Genomic DNA, 25,570 nt, shown 5'->3' with positions numbered 1-25,570 from the left:
TATCGGCAATGATATGTTGTTGTTTCTTTATTTCTTTCATTTGACAAATGTACTTATTGTAAGTCGCTTTGGATAAAAGCGTCTGCTAAATGACCTAACTGTAAATGTAAAGTGGTTCGCACACACATACAAGCTAACACGGACCGTAGCTGGCACATTGTCATTAAAAATGAATCGCAAGAGACCACACCCTGTCAGACACGCGCCCCCGGGTTCCGTCTGATCGGAGGCAGCAGTGGAGACGCACCAGAGTGCGTGAGACAGAGGGAGGCATTGTCTCCAGCTTCACCCGCACCGGGATTTATTCACGGAGCACCAGCCGTATCACCCAGCGCCACAACCGGTAAGTCGAGCTGCGCTCTCCCCAATGTGTTGCGAAACGCCCCCTCTCGGATATCTCCTATCATCGTGCGGAGGAGTTCAGCCTATGCAAATGAGTCCTTTCGTTATGTAACAACGGGAGCTGAATCTGAACAGCCTGTAGGAGCACCGTATTACCAGTGAGTGGGCTGCAGAGACCATGCAGGAGTTGCTAGTTTTCCTCATCCTGGGAGTTGACAGGCTCAGGGAGGACCAGTTTATAGGTGTAGAGACCAGAGAAAACCTGTTTTTCATAATATGGGACCTTTAAAATCGTAGAACTGAGTCTGTACCATTGTTGATAATGAAGCAGTAGTATTTATAATGGTTTTAAATAATTCATAACTAAATGACTCATCTATTTCTTACAACGATGGGCAGCGCACAGTATGAGTGTGGTGGTGTACTTCTTCCTGGGCGATGTAGGCGGAACGAGGCTGCTGTCAACAATCACATCGAAGTAAAGAGAAAACGAAACTTAAGTTGTGTCAGTCAACGCACCTACAACGTGTCTTTAACTTCCAGTAATCACTTTCAAAATAAATGTATCATTCGTGTGGTACATTTAAATTAAGACCAAACATGTACATTTAATTAAAAGTCACCTAAAGCAGACGGTAGTAATTCTGGAGCACGATGTTTTCATGCTGTTGATTTTATTTCATTCATGTAATGTTCTAAAGTGGAGACAAAAGTTCATCGCAGATTTTGTTTTCCTCTTTTATTTTGAAGGCAACGCCTTAGTAGCCTACTTCTGGTCTAATTGCGTCCATTGATCTTCCGGGAAGGTGATCCACGGCTTTTCCTTGGCTTTCTCCGGAGGTAAAATTAAAATACTCGTTTTAATAATATTGCCACATTTTGCTATGCTCTGCTATGCTAAAAGCACGTGTTGGATATAAACGCTGCCTGGTCGGATCTATTACTAGATTCTTTAGTTTGGGTGTAAAATGTTAGTAAAATGTTACTGTGTCTATTCAGTTCGACGTTATTGTATTAGAATAGTCCTCCTACCCGGAAAACACCTGCATATTTAATCAAAAGCAGTGTTTCGGCCGAAATGTTTGTAAAGTATGAATAACTAGAACCTCTAAACAGCCCTTCCTCAATTAAATTGCATGGACAAAATTGGAGACTACGTGCACGAACACATCTTTATATACTATATATACTATAAATAAAACACATGACCATATATATATAGTATATATATATGGTCATGTGTTTAATTTAGGCTACAGTATCTGATATCAATGCCAGGTTCAAATGCCAGGTACATTTAACTGAACTTGGAACCTAAATCATGCTAAATTTATTTAGTTTACCTCATGGGTCATCTCAAATTTAATACATTGCTTAAAAAACAACTGTTCTTTTTGTTGTGTGTGTGTGCGTTCAGACACGTTGAACTTCAGCAGAACAATCATCCAGCATGAACTCCAGGCTAACCAGGAGCCAGCAGAGGTCTATCTGCTCCCAGTTGGGAAGCGTCAAACTCCAGCTGCTGTACAAGGCCAGCATTCATGGTTTCACTGGTGCAGCCTTTCACCAACGCTGTGACACCCGCTGTCCCACAGTGTCTGTGGGCTACAACGCCTCCGGCTATGTGTTTGGAGGCTACACCAAACAACCCTTCAGTCAGACTGGGCAGTATGTGAATGATGACCAGGCCTTTCTTTTCACCTTCAGTGGAGAAAAGCTCCTCAGATATCCAGTCACTAATCCCGCATATGCAGTTAAAATGATGAGTATCTCTGGCCGTATTTTGGAGAAGCCCTGGTCCTCATGAATGGCAATGATGTAGTGATAAGCAATCCAGGGAAATATTACACCTTTACCGCTGCAGAAATGCATAACAACGACCTCAAGCTGACGGAGTGTGAAGTCTACCAAGTCGAGGGTGAGTTCACTGTGCATATTATAAATCCAAACTCACTAAAATGAATAGTAAAAATTACGATAAATAATAAACAAATACATTAATTCAGCCTTCAACTGGATGAACCAGGTACAGCAGCAGCTGTTCAGCAGCTTTGTGTGATGGAGGTGAACATATCCCCCACCCCAATTCCAAATAACCAAAAATATGAATGGAGGTTTTGCCTCTGAAGAACACGTTTTACATTTAAAAGTTAAACGCATCAATGTAGTGCAAGGTTAGATCTACGAACAACTTTGTGTTCTTGTAAGCAATTGTGCTGTTGTTAAAGCAGTGGAGAAATGTACATTTAGGTAACTCAAGTACTGTGCTTCAATACAATTTGAAGGTACTTGACTATATTTATACATTTATACTTAGTCCACTACTTCTCAGAGGGAAATATTGTACTTTTACCTACATTTATTTGACAATATTTCTAGTGTAGAAGAAATTGTGTTACCTTACATTTCTTATTTGGTTTTGGTATAATGTTCCTTTCTCTCTAAACATCAAATGTCCTGCTGAGCTGTTTTCCATTGTGTTAACCCTTGCCGTCTTGATGAAAAGACTCCTTGATCTTTCCCTCTTCCTGAATGGTCTCTGTCTCAAATACATTGATCAAGGCCCGATGAGTGACCCCTGTAGTGACATCGTCTAGCTCTCCCGAGAACAGTCACACCTTGTAGATATCAACAGATGTCTCTTCCTCTGCAGAGAGACATGTGTTGATTCAATGCAAATCCACTCATGACGCCTTCCCTTTTGTTCTCTGGCATGTTCTGAAGAGTTTTCTTCCACACTAGTTAGGATACGTCACAGATTTACATTCTTTATAAAAAAAACAAAAAAAAACAAATTAACTCCTAACTCCTCATTATTAAGTATATAAAATAGTTAAGCTCCACTTTTACCAGCTGCTACATTGAAGTTATCAACACATTAAGGCATCAATAATTATAATCCAATGATATAGACCTGTGGGCCATTCTGCATTGTGAATATACTTTTACATTTCGTAATTTAATTATATATAATGCAACTCCTTTTGGTCTAAAGTAACATTTTGAATGCAGTACTATTACGCGAAATGGAGTATTTTTACAGTATACTATAGAAAAAATATGCATAGATGAGTAATATTTTTATAAAACTTAATCAGATCATTGTTTTTATATAATTGTTTTTGCTCTTCGGCAGAAACCACAGAACTTGAGGAGCCTTGGAGGACTATCACCTGGGAATTTGAGTAAGATGGATACCATCCTGCACATAATGATATTGGTTGCCATGCTTACTAGGGGCGGGAAAATATTTGATTCTTTGGTTTGGTCTCTCTATGAAATGTAGGATACTGTCTCAGGGCGCCGAGAGACCACAGACTGCCACGCTGTTTTTGCCTCCATATTCACTGATGAGTGTATGAACTGAATTCCAAGCCATATTTTTTGCACAATGTGTTGAAATTCAGGCGGTATAAAGTAGCATAGCATTGGGATACGCTGCTTATTTGTGTCCATAGAAAGTAACAGTGCAGTTCTTGAGTTCTTCTCATACATTTGTCCACAGCCATGAATGTTACAATCACAGAGGTCAACTAACAACCAGGCTAAGAACCACTAACGACCTATTCACTTGATGAAATATTCTTTATCTTTTCTTGTTTCTACAGAAAGAAAATGGAGATGATGGAGAGCATTAAGATGTACAAACCTACAGTGAGCTCTGTGTCCCAGATCCGGGTCCTGCTCATTGGACCGGTTGGAGCTGGGAAGTCCAGCTTCTTCAATTCTATCAACTCTGTGTTTAGAGGCCACGTCACCAGCCAGGCCATGGCTGGCTGCTCTACCACCAGCCTCACCACACAAGTTAGTTCCTGCCACTTAGTGATTTCCATTTGTGGTGTTTGACTTCAAAAGGAAAAAGGTGCCTGGCTCCCCATCATGTGGTTCTTTTACTCCTTTGCTTTGTTTTCAACAGTTTCGCACCTACTCTTTGAAAGCTGGGCGAGAAGGGAAACCTCTGCCAATCATCTTTTGTGATACCATGGGGTTGGAGGAAATCACAGGTGCGGGGCTTAATATAGATGACATCAGCAGCGTCCTTAAAGGTCATCTGCCAGATCGTTATCAGGTACAGCTTTTTGTGTCATTGAGCAGGATAGTGAATGTTTGAGCCTTTGATTTTGCTGTAGTTAACTCAAACTTTGCTTGTCCTTCCCTTCAACTGTATGACTCAGTTCAACCCCTCTGCTCCTCTGAATTCGGAGGCCAATGGCTATCGTAAATCCCCAGAGTTCAAGGACGGAATCCACTGTGTTGCCTATGTCACTGATGCCTGCAAGGTCTCCATCATGCCCACAAAGCTGGAGGAGAAGCTGGACGCTATCCGCAGAAAGGTCAACTTGATGGGTGTGTGAAATCGACTCCCACTTCATAAGGTTGTAGTCGTACTGTATATGATCACTCTTAATATTGGTATGATTGTATGCTATTTGTATCTCAACATGGTACAACAAAAAACTCTATTGAAGGGTTAGTCGTTCCCCTGCTCCCATGAGGCTCCACCTTCACCGAGCTTACAGCCGACAGTGGTTTACAGCTGGAACTGCTTACATTTACTGTATCGCTGATCAACACTGTAAACTACGAGCTTACAAATACCAAATGCAGTATTTCTACTCCTCCTAGGTTTCAACTTCTATTGCTTAAGTGTGAGATGTATACTGACATTTTCACAGTGGAATAAAACAGTAATACCCATGTACACTTCATTCCTTTAATATTCTTCAAAGAGACACTCTACTGTATATGGTCAGTGACTTGTAAACGATATAGAAGAGAATTTAAATGACACAACACAAATGTAAAGAGTGTTGCCTCAATATTTTTGACAGTGTGATACCTGGAAATCTACAGCGTTTTGGAAATCTTTCTGTTCTGGTGTTTCCAGGGATTCCTCAGCTGGTCCTGCTCACTAAAGTAGACGAAGCCTGCCCTTTGGTGAGCAAGGATGTGAGAAACATTTACAAGAGTGGTTACGTCAAGGAAACAGTGAGTGTTCAGTCGACATGACTTCATTGATATGAGCACAGAAGGAGAGACAGGTGAGAACGCAGAGCAGCTTTTACAGGTAGATTCCCAGGCAGGAGCTTTTGTTTTGTCCTCTTTGCATCAGGTGTGGTCACATGATCCATCCTGGCGATTTTAGGTATTTTATACAGAAGAAAAGGATTTGGGTTTGCAGTACTGTAGAATTGTAGTGAGTTTTTATCTGTGTTATCTAATTCAGTTAGATTCACATGTACTTTATGGTGTAGTATTGAAGATGTATCAACACAACAAAAATGTAGCTGTTGTTTCACAGAAGTCTGCATAATCCGTTCTTTAGAAAAATGTCTTTTGTGATCCAGATGCAGGAGGTCGGTGCTCGGCTCGGGTTGCCACTGTCTTGTGTCGTTCCAGTGAAGAACTACAGCGAGGAGTTGGAGTTGGATCAGAACTGCGACATCCTCCTGCTGGGAGCCGTCATCCAGATGCTTCGTTTCGCTGATAATTACTTTGATGATTGCAGTGACAGATTCAGAAGCACTGCATAATAGCTGTTAGATGAGACAGACACACACACAGCTAGCAGGGCTGTCACACTATTATTTTGTCATATACAATACTTTGACAGTTTCAAGTCTATCTGAAACTATCTAAGAGTATCTGATACAATATCTTACTAGCATGCCATAAAGAATGTCTTGGTATAGTATGCAATGTTTTTTCATTTAAAAAAAGTGTAGTAATCAAATGACGACGTTTTTTATTGCATAGTATAGTCATAAAAAAACGCCATGGCATAGTAAGATAGCCATCAACAATGTCAATGTAAAGTAATAATATGCAATGTCATAGTATAGTATGTCGAAAAAAGTAGGAAAAAATTGTAAAAAATGCATCGTATAGTATATCATTAAAAGTCAGAATTGTCTGTCATAAAAACAATTGAAGCTCTATCCACATTCTTTGTCAGTTCGTTGTGCTCAAGACAATTTGATGTATTTATAGTAGTTTGTCACAAAAAGTCATAATTGTATGTCATAAAAAATAAATAATATAAAAAGTGATAGTATAAAAAGTTATAATTGTATTTCATAAAAAGTTATAATTGTATTTCATAAAAAGTCATAAAAAGAGCCTTTCTACATAAGGCTCCACTATCCATCCATCCATCCATTTTCTTCCGCTTATCCGGTACCGGGTCGCGGGGGCAGCTGCCTGAGCAGGGACGCCCAGACTTCCCTCTCCCCGGACACTTCCCCTAGCTCCTCCGGGAGGACCCCAAGGCGTTCCCAGGCCAGCCGGGTGACATAGTCACTCCAGCGTGTCCTGGGTCTTCCTCGGGGTCTCCTCCCGGTGGGGCATGCCTGGAACACCTCCCGAGGGAGGCGTCCAGGGGGCATCCGATGCAGATGCCCGAGCCACCTCAACTGGCTCCTCTCGATGTGGAGGAGCAGCGGCTCTACTCCGAGCTCCCCCCGTGTGACGGAGCTCCTCACCCTATCTCTAAGGGAGCGCCCCGCCACCCTGCGGAGGAAGCTCATTTCGGCCGCTTGTATCCGGGATCTTATTCTTTCGGTCATGACCCAAAGTTCATGACCATAGGTGAGGGTAGGAACGTAGATTGACCGGTAAACCGAGAGCTTCGCCTTTCGGCTTAGCTCTCTCTTTACCACGACGGACCGATACAGCGACCGCATTACTGCAGCCGCTGCACCGATCCGCCTGTCAATCTCGCGTTCCATCCTTCCCTCACTCGTGAACAAGACCCCAAGATACTTAAACTCCTCCACTTGAGGCAGGAACTCCCCCTCAACCTGGAGGGAGCAAGCCACCTTTTTCCGGTCGAGAACCATGGCCTCAGATTTGGAGGTGCTAATCCTCATCCCGGCTGCTTCACACTCGGCTGCAAACCGCCCCAGGACATGCTGGAGGTCCTGGCTCGAAGGAGCCAACAAGACCACATCGTCCGCAAAAAGCAGGGATGAAATCCAGTGGCTCCCGAACCAGATCCCCTCCGGCCCACGGCTGCGCCTAGAAATCCTGTCCATAAAAATAATGAACAGGACCGGTGACAAAGGGCAGCCCTGCCGGAGTCCAACATGCACCTGGAACAGGTCTGACTTACTGCCGGCAATGCGAACCAAGCTCCTGCTCCGGTCATACAGGGACCGAACAGCCCTTAGCAGAGGGCCCCCGACCCCGTACTCCCGAAGTACCTCCCACAGAATGCCACGAGGGACACGGTCGAATGCCTTCTCCAAGTCCACAAAACACATGTGGACTGGTTGGGCAAACTCCCATGAACCCTCGAGCACCCTGCGGAGGGTATAGAGCTGGTCCAGTGTTCCACGGCCAGGACGAAAACCGCATTGTTCCTCCTGAATCCGAGGTTCGACTATCGGCCTAATTCTCCTCTCCAGCACCCTGGAATAGACTTTCCCGGGGAGGCTGAGAAGTGTGATCCCCCGATAGTTGGAACACACCCTCCGGTCCCCCTTTTTGAATAGAGGGACCACCACCCCGGTCTGCCAGTCCAGAGGCACTGTCCCCGACTGCCACGCGATGTTGCAGAGACGTGTCAACCAAGACAGCCCCACAACATCCAGAGACTTGAGGTACTCAGGGTGGATCTCATCCACCCCCGGTGCCTTGCCACCGGGGAGCTTCTTAACTACCTCGGTGACTTCAGCCCGTGTAATGGGTGGATGAACCTCTGAGTCTCCAGCCTCTGCTTCCCCAATGGGAGACGTGTCAGTGGGGTTGAGGAGATCCTCGAAGTATTCCTTCCACCGCCCGACGATATCCCCAGTCGAAGTCAGCAGCTCCCCACCTCCACCGTAAACAGTGTTGGTGGGGGGCTGCTTCCCCTTCCTAAGGCGCCGGATGGTTTGCCAGAATTTCCTCGAGGCCGACCGATAGTCCTCCTCCATGGCCTCCCCGAACTCTTCCCAGACCCGAACTTTTGCTTCAGCGACCGCCCGTGCTGCAGCACGCTTGGCCTGCCGGTACCCGTCAGCTGCCTCGGGAGTCCCCCGAGCCAACCAGGTTTGGTAAGACTCCTTCTTCAGCTTGACAGCATCCCTTACTTCCGGTGTCCACCACCGGGTTCGGGGATTGCCACCACGACAGGCACCGGAGACCTTACGGCCACAGCTTCGAACAGCCGCGTCAACAATGGAGGCAGAGAACAAGGTCCATTCGGACTCAATGTCCCCAGCCTCCCTCGGGATCTGGTCATAGCTCTCCCGGAGGTGGGAGTTGAAGACCTCCCTGACAGAGGGTTCCACCAGACGTTCCCAGCAGACCCTCACAACGCGTTTAGGTCTGCCAAGTCTGTCCAGCTTCCTCCCCTGCCAGCGGATCCAACTCACCACCAGGTGGTGATCAGTTGACAGCTCAGCCCCTCTCTTCACCCGAGTGTCCAAAACATACGGCCGGAGGTCAGATGACACAACCACGAAGTCGATCATTGACCTCCGGCCTAGGGTGTCCTGGTGCCATGTGCACTGATGGACACCCTTATGTTTGAACATGGTGTTCGTTATGGACAAACCGTGACCAGCACAGAAGTCCAATAACAGAACCCCACTCGGGTTCTGATCGGGGAGGCCGTTCCTCCCAATCACGCCCCTCCAGGTAACACTGTCGTTGCCCACGTGAGCGTTGAAGTCCCCCAGTAAAACAATGGAGTCCCCGGTTGGAGCACTCTCAAGTACCCCTCCCAAGGACTCCAAGAAGGCCGGGTACTCTGCACTGCCGTTTGGCCCATAGGCCGAAACAACAGTGAGAGACCTATCCCCGACCCGAAGGCGCAGGGAAACGACCCTCTCGTTCACCGGGGAAAACTCCAACACATGGCGGCCGAGCTGGGGGGCTATGAGCAAGCCCACACCTGCTCGGCGCCTTTCACCGCGGGCAACTCCAGAGTAGAAGAGAGTCCAGCCTCTCTCAAGGAGTTGGGTTCCAGAGCCCAGACTGTGCGTGGAGGTGAGCCCGACTACCTGTAGCCGGTAGCGCTCTACCTCCCGCACTAGCTCAGGCTCTTTACCCCCCAGTGAGGTGACATTCCATGTCCCCATGGCTAGAGTCACCGTCCGGGGATTGGGTCGCCGGGGCACCCGCCCAGGACAGCCACCCAAATCCCACCGCACCGGCCCCTTCTGAACCCTCCTGCGGGTGGTGGGCCTACAGGAGGGCGGGCCCACGTCGCTCTTTCGGGCTGTGCCCGGCCGGGTCCCGTGGGCACAGACCCGGCCACCAGGCGCTCGCCTGCGAGCCCCAACCCCGGGCCTGGCTCCAGGGTGGGGCCCCGGTGACGCCAATCCGGGCGACGTGAACGTCCTCGATTTTAGCTTTTTCATTAGGGGTTTGGAACCGCTCTTAGTCTGACCTGTCACCTAGGACCTGTTTGCCTTGGGAGACCCTACCAGGGGCATTAAGCCCCGGACAACATAGCTCCTAGGATCATTCAGGTGCTCAAACCCCTCCACCACGATAAGGTGTCGGTTCAAGGAGGAGAAGGCTCATAATAATAAAATAAGCCTTATAAAAAATAGTTTTTATAAGGCTCCACTAATAAAAACTATTTTGCTGACACAGCAAAAGCTTAGCCTAGCTACAAGGTCATAAAGATAGCTATGCCTTGTTATGCCTCTTATAACTTCTGATCTATTGTAGACTGCTAGCCAAAACAGCCCTGATAAAGAAAGAACCTGCAAACTTTATAAACAATACACGTTTATTTAGCTTTGAAGGGTTTTGCTGAGTGAGCATGATCCTTTTAGCTTCAGCATAACCTTCACTTACAAGAGAGTGAAGTGATTCCTCACTTCTCTCTCTTGTGATTTACTATGAATATGATTTTATTTGTAATTGATAAAAGAGTTTTTCCTCAATTGTTTACACGTTTTCTGAAAGCATACCTCATATTCTCAGACCTCTACACACAAATACATTTGTAAAGACCCATTAAACACTGGTTTGCTCAATGTAAAACTACAATTAAATGAAAACACTATTAAGTTCTACAGAATGAATGCCTTATGGCAGGGTGATTCACGTGAATGCATGGGATTACATTCATGAAGATTGTGCCAAATGTTAGAGAATTGGGTGTAGTGTCGTGCAGGAAATGTGTTTTTAACAGAATGGGTTCAGTACATGAGTTACAGGTTGTAGTACCAGTATTACTGTGTAAACCATTGAAATAAAAACATCTTAGATCCCAAGAAGCCTGCATTTCCTAGATGGAGTCTGGTGATATAAAACAAGATTTGGTGATTTTTTTTTCACCTCACGGAAACCTGATTGATGTGATCTCCTGCAGGATTCCTGAGGGCCTCGCTGGACCTGGACCTGGATCTGAATCACAATCTGAAGCTTTGATGAACACCAGGAGGTGAAGGTGGGGCACAAGTCTGCTGACTACCCTGACAACATGGGAATTATGCATAAATATGGACATGTGTGAGAAATGTTCCTGAGTGATCTTTAACTTAGCTCCTTTTTTTTTTCATCCACAGTAAAAGCTGAATAACTACAAGTCTCAAGAGCGAGAGAAAGAGACACACACACACACACACACAAAACAATTTTTTTATCCAAGGAATAGCAATCGCCGCAATTAATTGCAGATCAGATGAAAACATTCAGTTATTAAAAGCTACCAAGTGATGAGAGTGACTGTGTGCCAAGACACGTTTTCTTCCTCTGTGGGAGTTCTGGTCTTGGTGTGGAGGTGTGTCCACAGATTGACCTCTGATAGGTAGCAGGTCAGTATCTAAGCTTCAACCACAAGACTGGAGCTTCAACTACAAGACGAGAGCACCCCCTAGTGAATAAGATGAGTATATATGTATAAAGTTAAAAAATGCTCCATCCATCCATTGTCTACCGCTTATCCTGTATTCAGGGTTGTGGGGGGGGGGCTGGAGCCGATCCCAGCTGTCATTGGGCGAAGGCAGGGTACACCCTGGACAGGACGCCAGTCTATCACAGGGCCGACATGTAGAGACAAACAACCATTCACTCTCACATTCACACCTACGGGCAATTTAGAGTAATCAATTAACCTATCCCCATCCTGCATGTCTTTGGACTGTGGGAGGAAGCCGGAGAACCCAGAGAGAACCCACGCTTACACGGGGAGAACATGCAAACTCCACACAGAAGGAACCCGGACCCAAGCCCGACCCGGGAATGGAACCCGGGACCCTCTTGCTGTGAGGCGACAGTGCTACCCACTACACCACCGTGCAGCCGTTAAAAAATACTCTACAATGATAACTATGATTCATGTTAAATTATGTTTTGACTTATGATAAGACCCTGCATTGTGTACCAGGCTGTATCGTCATTAATCTCCTGGGCCCTCTTACAGGCAATCTACATTGTATCTGTATGTACCATGCTGGCCCCACTGGCTTGATCAGACATATATCTATGCAATGGCCAAGGCCTGCTCAGCTGTCCTCAGTAGTCATCATCCCAAATTATATTGCTTTAACAAGTAGTTACTAGTTATATCAGCAACTTTTCCACGTCATTCTTAATGTACCCTTTAGGACCTTTAATATCTGATGTTTGCTCTTAAAATGCACACAAGTCCTTTTGGCATGTTGAAATCCTCCCCTGTATGTTTCTGATCTCATCACAGTCAGTCTACCTTCTCATGATTTACATCTCTATGAGCAACCTGTTGTCCCTCTGTGATGACAACCTGCTCCATATTAGGTTGCTGTAGTATCACAAACTCGGTGTCACCCCCCTGTTGTGTGAATGTGTTAGGTGAATGAAAGGGCATATGTTGGGCTTGTATGTTAAATTTGACAACATGCTGTCATGTGCACTCAAGTTTGAGGATGAAGGTGTTACTAATGCATTTGTGAAACGTACCTCCTCCTCAGGGAGATTCATAGAAAGCGAGGTCTAAACTCTGAGGAAAGTGCACATTTGGTTTGTTTTTGTAATTGAATGCATTATAGACTTTGCAACAAATATTTCATAGCGCTTTTTCCATCCAGTGTAATCAGTTTCATCAGTCAGGAAATGATAATGTTGTATTATAATCATGTCATTTGGTAATAAAGATCCTCAATTCATATAAATTGATAGTCTACTCGGTAAGCAAACTTCAACAAAAGTGCCCCAAAAGCATGTGTCGTGTTCATGCTTGTTGTTTGGAGAGAGCAGCAAGCTTTGACTGATATCAGACCGAACGTCACTCAACTGGAACTGCGGGAGGTCAAAGGTCTGGACCTTCTGGACCAGGACCACAACAAACTAGCAAGGAAGTGCCAGTTCCTCTGCAGTTATTTCCCCATCCTGGCGGGGCTAGCGCTGCCTTTGTCTGACAGTTAGGTTTCACTTTCTATTCCTCAGAAAGGGATCCCGTCTCGGTTTCAGTCTCTCGTTGTGTCCTGGTTCAGTTGAGTTATTCGCCGCTTCTACGTCCATCGGCTATGGCGGTGAGATCAATATTCGGAGAAGATGCGGGGTAATCTTTCAGATTAAGCTAATTAAGTGTCACAAAGTTTGGCAGTTCTGCTGATGTTGATTTTTGACCCGTTTGAACTGTAACTGCTCTGTGTGGTGGGAGACATAAATCCCAGGCTCGTAATCGCTTAATGTTTGCAGATTGGGTGAAACTGCAGCTACTTAGTTAGTTAGCTAGTTTGATAACTAGTTGGTTTAAGTCGGTTTTTACAAAGAACTGGGAGGGTAAGCTGTACATTTAGGTATCTATACACATAAATATATATCCTTAAAACATACTTAAAAACATTGAGTTGATTTCTTGGGAAAACTCAATTTTGTATAAATATTTCTAGATAATAAAGCTAATTTTAAACAATGACACTGGCTTACAAATTGGTTTACAATTATTGGAGTGCACTCAAATTCGCCCTAGATCTCACAGGATTTTCAGAAAGGAAGGATTTGGACTCTTAAAAAAAAAAAAAAAAAAAAACAGGACCACTGTTTATGGAAGAAAGTCATGGGTCAAATGTTTCAGCTGCATTTTGCTAATTGCCATGTTTTATTTCTATTGAGTTCTATTGCAGAATCTTTCAATCTGTTAATTTCTGCTCTTTGGCTTTATCTAATCTCTAGCTCTGATGCATGCTTGTGGTGTTTTCCCCATCAGCTCGGGCGGCTTACGTTTTGGAGTCACATACGCAGATACATCTGGTTCAGCCAAACGCTTCACGGATGCAGGTAGCCGGAACTTTCCAGATGTCAAATCAAGAGAGAAAATATTGAAAGCACCTTTGTTTGCATTCCGAGGTAAACTACAGTCCCACAACCAGAAAGCTGTCAAAGACCAGCACTGCTAGTAAATATGAAGGCTTCTCTTATATTTGTTTGGATGCATTATTAAAAAACCAGGCCCAGTTTGGAAATAGGATTCATTAAAGGCCTGCATCAAAACCCTTCATGCAACATATAACAAAATCACATAATGGTGTCTAAAAAGAAAAACTCCTCGTTCGAGACAAAAAAAGAGAAACTCTTTCAGCCTTCTTTGTACACTTGTACATTTTCACGACCCTACGCATAACAGCTGTATGGCCGACTTTCTCTGCATACAGTTTTTACATACAGTACAGTAGGTTACCAGCCTGGTGTGTCGCTATACGTGGCGTTATACCTCTGTATATTCACGTAGAGTATCTGAACTGAGATTTGTCATCATAAGACAACATGGCAAACAGGGCATTTCATTAAACCTTATCAAGTCTTCAACTCTCCTCAGCAGCTCCACCAAATGAACCTCAATGGAGAGACATGGAGTGGACAGAAGAGTGAGTAAAATTTTGCCATTCAAGTCAGTTTAAAGCAGTCAAATTAATATATTTCTGTTCATTTAAAGGGAACTTATTTAGATAAGTACATTCTGTCTTTATTCTACTTATTCAAATGATTCTAAACAGCAAGTATCTTGAATTTGAATATAGGCGAAAGACGAGCCTGATGAAGACCATCAGCTCCTACAGGCCGAGCAGCTGCGAGGCGACTCAGGCTCACATTCTCCTCCTGGGTCCGGTTGGTTCTGGAAAGTCTAGCTTCATCAGTTCGGTCCAGTCGGTGTTTCATGGAAGAGTCATCAACCAGGCCATGGTGGGCTCCTCCACAACCAGCTTCACCAAGAAGGTAAAGGGGAGCAGTAAGAGAGAGAACTCACTAAAATGATTGGCATAATGTGTTGGAGGGAGGCGGGAACAAAATGAGCTTAAATGCATTGTTGCGTGTCTAAAAATGTGGGGAGATAATGAAAAGAGTTGGTTTCATCTTGACTTTGAACAAGACACTGAATCACTACTGGAAGAGGGCCCACTTAGCAATTCACCCTTACGTTGAGAAAGACTGGGTTTGTCATAAATTTCCACTTCCAAGCCTCTACTCCTTGGACACGATCTTTTGGTCTTGAAGTTAGCAACTAGGTAAACTCCCCAATGTTCCATATTTGTTTCAAGTTAACAATGAGCTTCCGCGTTCAATTAGGAGAGGAAAATATATTCACTTAAAGACAGTATAAACACAAAAAGCGACATAAAGGCAAAACTGAACAAGTTATGTTCATCAGAAAACACTGTTCCCATGCTTTAGGTGTACGTGCCATTAACTTTGTTTTTATGTGTCAGCTGCAGTCCTTCAGCATCCATGATCAGGAGGGAGAGGATCCTACTGGACTGGTGCTGAGCGATATTGCGGGCCTGGGTGGTGGAGAGATGACCGGACTGACTCTCCATGACATTCTGTCCGTCGTTAAGGGTCACGTACCTGACGGACACAAGGTAAGCAAGATCAATATTGTATTATTGTAGTGTTTAGCCTGCAGCATTGCTGTGGTTTTTGAGTCAAGACTGAAATATCTAACCAACCACCAGATTGATTGGCAACACATTTTATGCAGGTACTTATGATTTCCAGAGGATCCTCTGACCTTCCCTCGAGCACCATGAGGTTAACATTTGTGGTTTTGACTAAAATCTCTTGACCACTATTGGTTTCATTTACATAAAATTTGGAACAGACATTCATGTTCCCCTATGGATAAATTGTAAAAAAAATGTTGATCCTCTTTTCATATATTACCATCATCAGGTCAAACTTATTTGTGTGTAGTACTTTCTTTTGACTTGTGACTAAAAACCTGAAAAACTAATTAAATTCCTGTTGGCCTCAGTTGTACTTTTGATTTAGTCCTTACACTCAACATGAGTTGTGTTGGTCTTCATTTCCCTCAGTTTAGCCCAGCTCAGCCAGTGAGGTCTGAAACTTTGGGCTACGTGAAGAGGCCAAGCCTTAAAGACAAGATCCATTGTGTGGCCTTTGTGGTGGACGGCTCTAAAATCCTGACCTACCCTAAAGACCTCACCACCACCTTCCAGCAGCTCAGAGAGCACCTCTGTGACCTCGGTATGAAAAGGACTAACAAGCATTTTCACACACACCTTTGACTTTTGAAACCAAGTGGAAGAGCTGTTCTTCCGTCAGTTAATTTCATTGGATTTTAGTGGCTTTTGCTATGATTAGAACTGCAAAGACTGATGTGCATCACAACTTTTGGGCTTGAAACCTTTAATGTAATTAAAAGCTGTTTTATTACAATGAAACCTCAATGACAACACTGTATTTTGTCTGTTATTTTGTCTGTTAGGTGTTCACCAGGTGGCCCTGCTGACCAACATTGACAAAATATGTCCAGAAACGGCCAAAAATGTCACTCATGTTTACAAGAGCAAAGTCATTCAGGACATGGTAGGTTAATATGTCATCAACATACCTATGAACATGCTTGTGAGGACAGAATGCTGAATTATTAGCACATCAAAATATTACAGATGCAACAACTCCCGATATATTTTTTAAAACTTTGTGACTGGATTGTGTTATCCTTGTGAGGATAGAATTTGTTTTGATTATGCATAACTAGAGTGTCACACAGCCTCCCTCGTGCCTTAACAGGCTAAGTGGTTACATATGATGGGTGATGGATTTATAGATTGATGGATTGATGGATTTTCATGTAACCTTTTAATCTCAGTAGGATTCTGTGTGGTCTACAATGTGGATGCAAAATAAACAGGTTATTTCAATACTTTTAACAATAAATTAGTGAAGTAGTCAAAGATATACAGACAGTACGGGTATATAATCCAAAATAAGATGGTGCCATCTCATTTACATTTACATACAAAAGTTTGGAAATGATTACATTTTATTTGTCTCAATACATGTTCCCAACATCACCCAGGAGCAAGTGTGTCTCACAAGTAGCATATTATTGGAAAATTTGACAAATTACAATTGCCCTGCCATTCTAATACATTAGTTTGTTTGGTGTGCATGTGTGTTGTAGATGGCTAAAGCTGGAGCTTTGTTGGGTATGTCTACCTCCTACATCATCCCGGTGAAGAACTACTCATCAGAGCTGAACCTGGATGTGAACACCGATGTGCTTCTGCTTAGTGCTGTCGACCACATCCTGCAGTACGCTGACCTGTACTTCCAGGTCAATGCTCCTCAATACACAGGGCCAAACATGCCATAAAACTTTCATTTCTGTAAATGTAGGATATGCTTTTCTAAAAATATTAATGACACATTGAAATAATAATTTGGATTGTAATTCTAACAATTAAAGAGCAAGGAATGTGGTGTGCAGGATTTGTTTGCTTCAATATAATCTCCCTTAAAATGCAACGCGTTGTGGCTTTAAACTATCTACCTTTCTCATCATGTCATTTACAAAAGGATAATGGACCAAATGTTATAATTGAGAATAAAATAAGAAGTTTGTGATAATTTATTTGTAAGCGTCTTATGTCAAGCCGGTGGCCCACATGCAAGAACCATTCGTAAAAACAGAATTGCAGTTTATAAAAAAAGGTTCCATTGAGCAAATGTTGAACACCCTGAATGTATTGTGTCAGATTTTAACAGTCGTCCATTTATATGAATAGTGGGAAGGTAAGGATGAGAAAAGTATTAATAGCACACTTATTGATTTGAATGCATTGATGTTAAAATGAATTACCTACGTTGAAAAGTGGTCAAAGGAGTTGGATGATACAGACTTCACGGTGAATGTGTTTGAAACTGCCAGCAGGCGGCGTTCAGCTTGCAGGTCACGTGGTTTTATTTAGAGATGCATACTTTCGGTTTCATTTTCTGCAAACGCCACCGTGGAAACATCTGGCAACCACCGTCAGAGCTGCTCACCATCCGCACCGACTGGGAAGAAGGTAAGGCTGAACATCGATATAGTATTGTTATTTTAAAAGATTTCATATTTTGCCAAATTTGAATATGAATGAGCCAGGTAACGTTTTAATCTGACTATCCAGACTGTGTGTGAGCTAAATGGAAGAAAGAATGAGAATTATCATCTCCAAACAAAAAAGGTGTCCACACGGACATGGGGGCTTAAAACCTGATACATCAAAGTATATTGAAATATAAAATACATTTGATGACAGCAGCTAGTGGACCAAATGATGTGTACATTGTGTATTTACAACAATTCATAAATCACAACCGTAATAGCCAATAGTTTTCATGTTTTTTTTGTGGAATTTAGATGTGGTAATTAATGTAGTTTATCCAAAGTCAATTTGTCGAATTTAATGTTTTAGACACCACAGTGAGTCAAAGGTTCCCCCATCATCCGTTACAGACTTCAGCAGACCAACTGTTCACGATGAACTCCAGGCTAACCAGGAGCCAGCAGAAGTCTATCTGCTCCCAGTGGGGAAGCGTCAAACTCCAGCTGCTGTACCAGGCCAGCATTCATGGTTTCACCGGCGCAGCCTTTCACCAACGCTGTGACACCCGCTGTCCCACAGTGTCTGTGGGCTACAACGCCTCCGGCTTTGTGTTTGGAGGCTACAACAAACAACCCTTCAGTCAGACTGGGCAGTATGTGAATGATGACCAGGCCTTTCTTTTCACCTTCAGTGGAGAAAAGCTCCTCAGATATCCAGTCACTAATCCCGCATATGCAGTTAGGATGATGAGTAACACTGGTCCGTATTTTGGAGAAGCCCTGGTCCTCATGAATAGCAAAGATGTAGTGTATAGCAATCCAGGGAACTATTACACCTTTACCGCTGCAGAAATGCATGGCAACGACCTCAACCTGGCAGAGTGTGAAGTCTACCAAGTCGAGGGTGAGTTCACTGTGCATATTATAAATCCAAACTCACTAAAATGAATAGTAAAAATTACAATAAATAATAAACAAATACATTCATTCAGCCTTCAACTGGATGAACCAGGTACAGCAGCAGCTGTTCAGCAGCTTTGTGTGATGGAGGTGAACATATCCCCCACCCCAATTCCAAATAACCAAAAATATGAACGGAGGTTTTGCCTCTGAAGAACACTTTTTACATTTAAAAGTTAAACGCATCAATGTAGTGCAAGGTTAGATCTACGAACAACTTCGTGTTCTTGTAAGCAATTGTGCTTTTGTTAAAGCAGTGGAGAAATGTACATTTAGGTAACTCAAGTACTGTGCTTCAATACAATTTGGAGGTACTTGACTATATTTATACATTTATACTTAGTCCACTACTTCTCAGTGGGAAATATTGTACTTTTACCTACATTTATTTGACAATATTTCTAGTTAGGATACGTCACAGATTTACATTCTTTATAAAAAAAATAAAAATAAACAAATTAACTCCTAACTCCTCATTATTAAGTATATAAAGTAGTTAAGCTCCACTTTTACCAGCTGCTACATTGAAGTGATCAACACATTAAGGCATCAATAATTATGATCCAATGATATAGACCTGTGGGCCATTCTGCATTGTGAATATACTTTTACATTTCGTAATTTAATTATATATAATGCAACTCCTTCTGGTCTAAAGTAACATTTTGAATGCAGGACTATTACGAGAAATGGAGTATTTTTTATAGTATACTATAGAAAAAATATGCATAGATGAGTAATATTTTTATAAAACTTAATCAGATCATTGTTTTTATATAATTGTTTTTGCTCTTTGGCAGAAACCACAGAACTTGAGAGGCCTTGGAGGACTATCACCTGGGAATTGAAGTAAGATGGATACCATCCTGCACATAATGATATTGGTTGCCATGCTTACTAGGGGTAAAATATTTGATTCTTTGGTTTGGTCTCTGGATGAAATGTAAGATACTGTCTCAGGGCGCCGAGAGACCACAGACTGCCACGCTGTTTTTGCCTCCATATTCACTGAGTGTATGAGCTGAATTCCAAGCCATATTTTTTGCACAATGTGTTGAAATGCAGGCGGTATAAAGTAGCATAGCATTGGGATACGCTGCTTATTTGTGTCCATAGACAGTAAGTAACAGTGCAGTTCTTGAGTTCTTCTCATATGTCCACAGCAATGAATGTTACAATCACAGAGGTCAACTAACAACCAGGCTAAGAACCACTAACGACCTATTCACTTGATGAAATATTCTTTATCTTTTCTTGTTTCTACAGAAAGAAAATGGAGATGATGGAGATCATTAAGATGTACAAACCTACAGTGAGCTCTGTGTCCAAGGTCCGGGTCCTGCTCATTGGACCGGTTGGAGCTGGGAAGTCCAGCTTCTTCAATTCTATCAACTCTGTGTTTAGAGGCCATGTCACCAGCCAGGCCATGGCTGGCTGCTCTACCACCAGCCTCACCACACAAGTTAGTTCCTGCCACTTAGTGATTTCCATTTGTGGTGTTTGACTTCAAAAGGAAAAAGGTGCCTGGCTCCCCATCATGTGGTTCTTTTACTCCTTTGCTTTGTTTTCAACAGTTTCGCACCTACTCTTTGAAAGCTGGGCGAGAAGGGAAACCTCTGCCAATCATCTTTTGTGATACCATGGGGTTGGAGGAAATCACAGGTGCGGGGCTTAATATAGATGACATCAGCAGCGTCCTTAAAGGTCATATGCCAGATCGTTATCAGGTACAGGTTTTTGTGTCATTGAGCGGGATAGTGAATGTTTGAGCCTTTGATTTTGCTGTAGTTAACTCAAACTTTGCTTGTCCTTCCCTTCAACTGTATGCCTCAGTTCAACCCCTCTGCTCCTCTGAATTCGGAGGCCAATGGCTATCGTAAATCCCCAGAGTTCAAGGACGGAATCCACTGTGTTGCCTATGTCACTGATTCCTGCAAGGTCTCCATCATGCCCACAAAGCTGGAGGAGAAGCTGGACGCTATCCGCAGAAAGGTCAACTTGATGGGTGTGTGAAATCGACTCCCACTTCATAAGGTTGTAGTCGTACTGTATATGATCACTCTTAATATTGGTATGATTGTATGCTATTTGTATCTCAACATGGTACAACAAAAAACTCTATTGAAGGGATAGTGGTTCCCCTGCTCCCATGAGGCTCCACCTTCACTGAGCTTACAGCCGAGACAGTGGTTTACAGCTGTTGGAACTGCTTACATTTACTGTATCGCTGATCAACACTGTAAACTACGAGCTTACAAATACCAAATGCAGTATTTCTACTCCTCCTAGGTTTCAACTTCTTATAGCTATTGCTTAAGTGTGAGATGTATACTGACATTTTCACAGTGGAATAAAACAGTAATACCCATGTACACTTCATTCCTTTAATATTCTTCAAAGAGACACTCTACTGTATATGGTCAGTGACTTGTAAACGATATAGAAGAGAATTTAAATGACACAACACAAATGTAAAGAGTGTTGCCTCAATATTTTTGACAGTCTGATACCTGGAAATCTACAGCGTTTTGGAAATCTTTCTGCTCTGGTGTTTCCAGGGATTCCTCAGCTGGTCCTGCTCACTAAAGTAGACGAAGCCTGCCCTTTGGTGAGCAAGGATGTGAGAAACATTTACAAGAGTGGCTACGTCAAGGAAACGGTGAGTGTTCAGTCGACTTGACTTAATTGATATGAGAGACAGGTGAGAACGCAGAGCAGCTTTTACAGGTGGAACAGGTCTGTGTGTGTGTGTGTGTGTGTGTGTGTGTGTGTGTGTGTGTGTGTGTGTGTGTGCGTGCATTCTTTCCCAGGCAGGAGCTTTTGTTTTGTCCTCTTTGCATCAGGTGTGGTCACATGATCCATCCTGGCGATTTTAGGTATTTTATACAGAAGAAAAGGATTTGGGTTTGCAGTACTGTAGAATTGTAGTGAGTTTTTATCTGTGTTATCTAATTCAGTTAGATTCACATGTACTTTATGGTGTAGTATTGAAGATTTATCAACACAACAAAAATGTAGCTGTTGTTTCACAGAAGTCGGCATAATCCGTTCTTTAGAAAAATGTCTTTTGTGATCAGGGGCAGATGCAGGAGGTCGGCGCTCGGCTCGGGTTGCCAATGTCTTGTGTCGTTCCAGTGAAGAACTACAGCGAGGAGTTGGAGTTGGATCAGAACTGCGACATCCTCCTGCTGGGAGCCGTCATCCAGATGCTTCGTTTCGCTGATAATTACTTTGATGATTGCAGTGACAGATTCAGCAGCACTGCATAATAGCTGTTAGAGGAGACAGACACACACAGCTAGCAGGGCCGTCACACTATTATTTTGTCATATACAATACGTTGACAGTTTCAAGTCATACTGGAGTATCTGATACAATATCTTACTAGCATGCCATAAAGAATGTCTTGGTATAGTATGCAATGTTTTTTCATTTAAATCAAATGATGACGTTTTTTATTGCATAGTATAGTCATAAAAAAATGCCATAGCATAGTAAGATAGCCATCAACAATGTCAATGTAAAGTAATAATATGCAATGTCATAGTATAGTATGTCGAAAAAAGTAGGAAAAAATTGTAAAAAATGCATCGTATAGTATATCATTAAAAGTCAGAATTGTCTGTCATAAAAACAATTGAAGCTCTATCCACATTCTTTGTCAGTTCGTTGTGCTCAAGACAATTTGATGTATTCATAGTAGTTTGTCACAAAAAGTCATAATTGTATGTCATAAAAAAATAAATATAAAAAGTTATAATTGTATTTCATAAAAAGTTATAATTGTATTTCATAAAAAGTTATAATTGTATTTCATAAAAAGTCATTATATTAAAAGTGATAGTTTAAAAAGTTATAATTGTATTTCATAAAATAGTCATAATATAAAAAGTCATAGTATAAAAAGTTATAATTGTATTTCATAAAAAGTTATAATTGTATTTCATAAAAAGTCATAATATTAAAAGTCATAGTATAAAAAGTTATAATTGTATTTCATAAAAAGTCATAATATAAAAAGTCATAGAATAAAAAGTAGTTGTATTTCATAAAAAATAAATTAAGCTGTTCAAATCCTTTGTCCTTTGAGTTGTGCTCAAGACTTGGTTTGCTTGTATTAACTGGTGCACGTTGTGTGTCCAGGTCATTGAACCTTCTCATGTTGAGATATATCATCAGGATCATACATTGATGGCTGTACTCTTCATAATCAGTTAAAATAATAATGCTCCATGTGCAGGATAACTTAAAGGTCCCATATTATACTGTTTTTCCTCAATTCCACACAGCTGTCAGAAGTCCAACAACACTGTATTTGATATGCATTGCCCCAAACCCATCCATGGTCCTGAATTTCAGCTGTCTAAACGTTGCTCTGCTGAGAACAGGCTGGTTCGGTGCCTGCACCTTTAAATGCTAATGAGCTCTCATCGCCTACTTGGAGAGCCACGGAGACGATGCCGCTTACGCTAGCGGTAGCATACGCCAATGTTTACGTGGATGTATCGCTATGGCTCGCCTATGTGGCTCAGGTTGCTGGGTCCCATATGGTTGGGGCAGATCCTTTTCACGAGGGTCAGTGTCGAGGCAAAGCCAGCTTTGTACTGACCCTCTTATTGAAGCAGTCCGATTTGAAGACGATGGCACTGGTCTTCAAGGCCATCAATGGAGCGGCACCCATCTACTTTCAAACACTGGTGAAACCACATGCCCTGAAGCGAGCACTTCGCTCCTTTACTTCAGCTGGCCGGCTGGTCCCACCATCGCTGAAATCAAACAAATGTCGCTCAGCAAAGTCCAGACTCTTCTCTGTTCTGGTCCTCAGTGGTGGAACGAACTCCCGACCAATGTCAGGACAGCAGAGTCACTTGCCATCTTCCGAAAAAGACTCAAGACTCACCAACCTTACCTATAGCACTTTGATCATAGCACTGTTGTTCTTAAGGTATGTTTGCTGAACAGCTACTACTTTATTCAGACGAGGACCTAACACTTGTTCTGTTTTTTAGCTCTTACTTTATCGGCAATGATATGTTGTGGTTTCTTTATTTCTTTCATTTGACAAATGTACTTATTGTAAGTCGCTTTGGACAAAAGCGTCTGCTAAATGACCTAAATGTAAATGTAAAGTGGTTCGCACACACATACAAGCTAACATGGACCGTAGCCGGCACATTGTCATTAAAAATGAATCGCAAGAGACCACACCCTGTCGGACATGCGCACATATATATATATATATATATATATATATATATATATATATAGAGAGAGAGAAAATAAATCATCTGACCACACACATATATATATATATATATATATATATATATATATATATGAACTTGGAACCTAAATCATGCTTATTTAGTTTACCTCATGGGTCATCTCAAATGTGATACACTGCTTAAAAAACAACTGTTCTTTTTGTTTTGTGTGTGTTTGTGTTCAGACACGTTGAACTTCAGCAGAACAATCATCTAGCATGAACTCAAAGCAAAGTCTGATGTGCATCACAACTTTTGGGCTTGAAACCTTTAATGTAATTAAAACCTGTTTTATTACAATGAAACCTCAATGATAACACTGTATTTTGTCTGTTGTTTTGTCTTTTAGGTGTTCACCAGGTGGCCCTGCTGACCAACATTGACAAAATATGTCCAGAAACGTCCAAAAATGTCACTCGTGTTTACAAGAGCAAAGTAATTCAGGACATGGTAGGTTAATATGTCATCAACATACCTATGAACATGCTTGAGACAGAATGCTGAATTATTAGCACATCAAAATATTACAGATGCAACAACTCCTGATATATTTTTTTAAACTTTGTGACTGGATTGTGTTATCCTTGTGAGGATAGAATTTGTTTTGATTATGCATAAGTGTCACGCAGCCTCCCTCATGCCTTAACAGGATAAGTGGTTACATATGATGGGTGATGGATTGATAGATTGATGGATTTTCATGTAACCTTTTAATCTCAGTACGATTCTGTGTGGTCTACAATGTGGATGCAAAATAAACAGGTTATTTCAATACTTTTAACAATAAATTAGTGAAGTAGTCAAAGATATACAGACAGTACGGGTATATACTCCAAAATAAGATGGTGCCTTCATATTTACATTTTACATAAATTTCAAACCAACAAATTTTGGAAAATTTGACAAATTACAATTGCCCTGCCTTTCTAATACATAAGTTTGTTTGGTGTGCATTTGTGTGTTGTAGATGGCTAAAGCTGGAGCTTTGTTGGGTATGTCTACCACCTACATCATCCCGGTGAAGAACTACTCATCAGAGCTGAACCTGGATGTGAACACCGATGTGCTTCTGCTTAGTGCTGTCGACCACATCCTGCAGTACGCTGACCTGTACTTCCAGGTCAATGCTCCTCAATACACAGGGCCAAACATGCCATAAAACTTTCATTTCTGTAAATGTAGGATATGCTTTTCTAAAAATATTAATGACACATTGAAATAATAATTTGGATTGTAATTCTAACAATTAAAGAGCAAGGAATGTGGTGTGCAGGATTTGTTTGCTTCAATATAATCTCCCTTAAAATGCAACGCGTTGTGGCTTTAAACTATCTACCTTTCTCATCATGTCATTTACAAAAGGATAATGGACCAAATGTTATAATTGAGAATAAAATAAGAAGTTTGTGATATTTTATTTGTAAGCGTCTTTATGTCAAGCTGGTGGCCCACATGCAAGAACCATTCGTAAAAACAGAATTGTAGTTTATAAAAAAAGGTTCCAATAAGCAAATGTTGAACACCCTGAATGTATTGTGTCAGATTTTAACAGTCGTCCATTTATATGAATAGTGGGAAGGTAAAGATGAGAAAAGTATTAATAGCACACTTATTGATTTGAATGCATTGATGTTAAAATGAATTATCTACGTTGAAAAAGTGGTCAAAGGAGTTAGATGATACAGACTTCACGGTGAATGTGTTTGAAACTGCCAGCACTCGGCGTTCAGCTTGCAGGTCACGTGGT

At 42.2% G+C, this 25,570-nt stretch overlaps 3 protein-coding genes across 5 annotated transcripts; all 3 read left to right on the top strand.

Moving 5' to 3' along the window:
- Nucleotides 1-1,069: 1,069 nt before the first annotated feature.
- On the top strand, nt 1,070-6,367 carry LOC311015186 (interferon-induced protein 44-like). Its single transcript, XM_084012307.1, is given in 9 exon segments — nt 1,070-1,182; nt 1,760-2,114; nt 2,117-2,260; nt 3,479-3,527; nt 3,951-4,146; nt 4,259-4,411; nt 4,518-4,689; nt 5,231-5,331; nt 5,691-6,367. Coding segments are annotated over 8 exon segments (1,323 nt in total). The 5' UTR covers nt 1,070-1,182; nt 1,760-1,792; the 3' UTR covers nt 5,877-6,367.
- Nucleotides 6,368-12,693: 6,326 nt separating this feature from the next.
- On the top strand, nt 12,694-25,226 carry LOC311015285 (interferon-induced protein 44-like). Its single transcript, XM_084012410.1, has 12 exons — nt 12,694-12,823; nt 13,475-13,614; nt 14,084-14,132; nt 14,286-14,481; nt 14,973-15,125; nt 15,579-15,750; nt 15,992-16,092; nt 16,694-16,878; nt 17,298-17,304; nt 17,441-17,579; nt 24,173-24,273; nt 24,791-25,226. The coding sequence occupies exons 1-12, from the start codon at nt 12,789-12,791 to the stop codon at nt 24,980-24,982; spliced, it is 1,470 nt and encodes a 489-aa protein (XP_083868536.1). The 5' UTR covers nt 12,694-12,788; the 3' UTR covers nt 24,983-25,226.
- Nucleotides 17,508-22,205, top strand: LOC311015185 (interferon-induced protein 44-like). Of its 3 annotated transcripts, none has more exons than XM_084012306.1 (8): nt 17,508-17,579; nt 18,011-18,503; nt 19,360-19,408; nt 19,826-20,021; nt 20,134-20,286; nt 20,393-20,564; nt 21,118-21,218; nt 21,643-22,205. In XM_084012306.1, exons 2-8 carry the CDS (start codon nt 18,035-18,037, stop codon nt 21,826-21,828), a joined length of 1,326 nt encoding a protein of 441 aa, XP_083868432.1. In that variant the 5' UTR covers nt 17,508-17,579; nt 18,011-18,034; the 3' UTR covers nt 21,829-22,205. The 3 variants fall into 3 exon arrangements, with proteins under 3 accessions (XP_083868432.1, XP_083868430.1, XP_083868431.1); XM_084012304.1 differs by having other exon boundaries at nt 21,637-22,205; XM_084012305.1 differs by having other exon boundaries at nt 17,521-17,579; nt 17,970-18,503; nt 21,637-22,205.
- Nucleotides 25,227-25,570: the final 344 nt, after the last annotated feature.

The sequence above is a fragment of the Eutrigla gurnardus genome, assembly GCF_963514095.1.
Source record: "Eutrigla gurnardus genome assembly, chromosome: 6".
Taxonomy (NCBI): domain Eukaryota; kingdom Metazoa; phylum Chordata; class Actinopteri; order Perciformes; family Triglidae; genus Eutrigla; species Eutrigla gurnardus.
This window is presented reverse-complemented; position numbering and strand designations above follow the sequence as displayed.

What these genes read in the sequence shown, in the direction of transcription:
- LOC311015285 (XM_084012410.1), top strand. Translation starts at nt 12,789, where the DNA reads ATGGCGGTGAGATCAATATTCGGAGAAGATGCGGG. An exon ending in ACCTTTGTTTGCATTCCGAG is followed by an intron (nt 13,615 to 14,083) that starts GTAAACTACAGT and finishes AACTCTCCTCAG; the next exon opens with CAGCTCCACCAAATGAACCT. An exon ending in AGAGCACCTCTGTGACCTCG is followed by an intron (nt 15,751 to 15,991) that starts GTATGAAAAGGA and finishes TTTGTCTGTTAG; the next exon opens with GTGTTCACCAGGTGGCCCTG.
- LOC311015185 (XM_084012304.1), top strand. Translation starts at nt 18,035, where the DNA reads ATGAACTCCAGGCTAACCAGGAGCCAGCAGAAGTCTATCTGCTCCCAG. An exon ending in ACTATCACCTGGGAATTGAA is followed by an intron (nt 19,409 to 19,825) that starts GTAAGATGGATA and finishes TTGTTTCTACAG; the next exon opens with AAAGAAAATGGAGATGATGG. An exon ending in GTGGCTACGTCAAGGAAACG is followed by an intron (nt 21,219 to 21,636) that starts GTGAGTGTTCAG and finishes TTTTGTGATCAG; the next exon opens with GGGCAGATGCAGGAGGTCGG.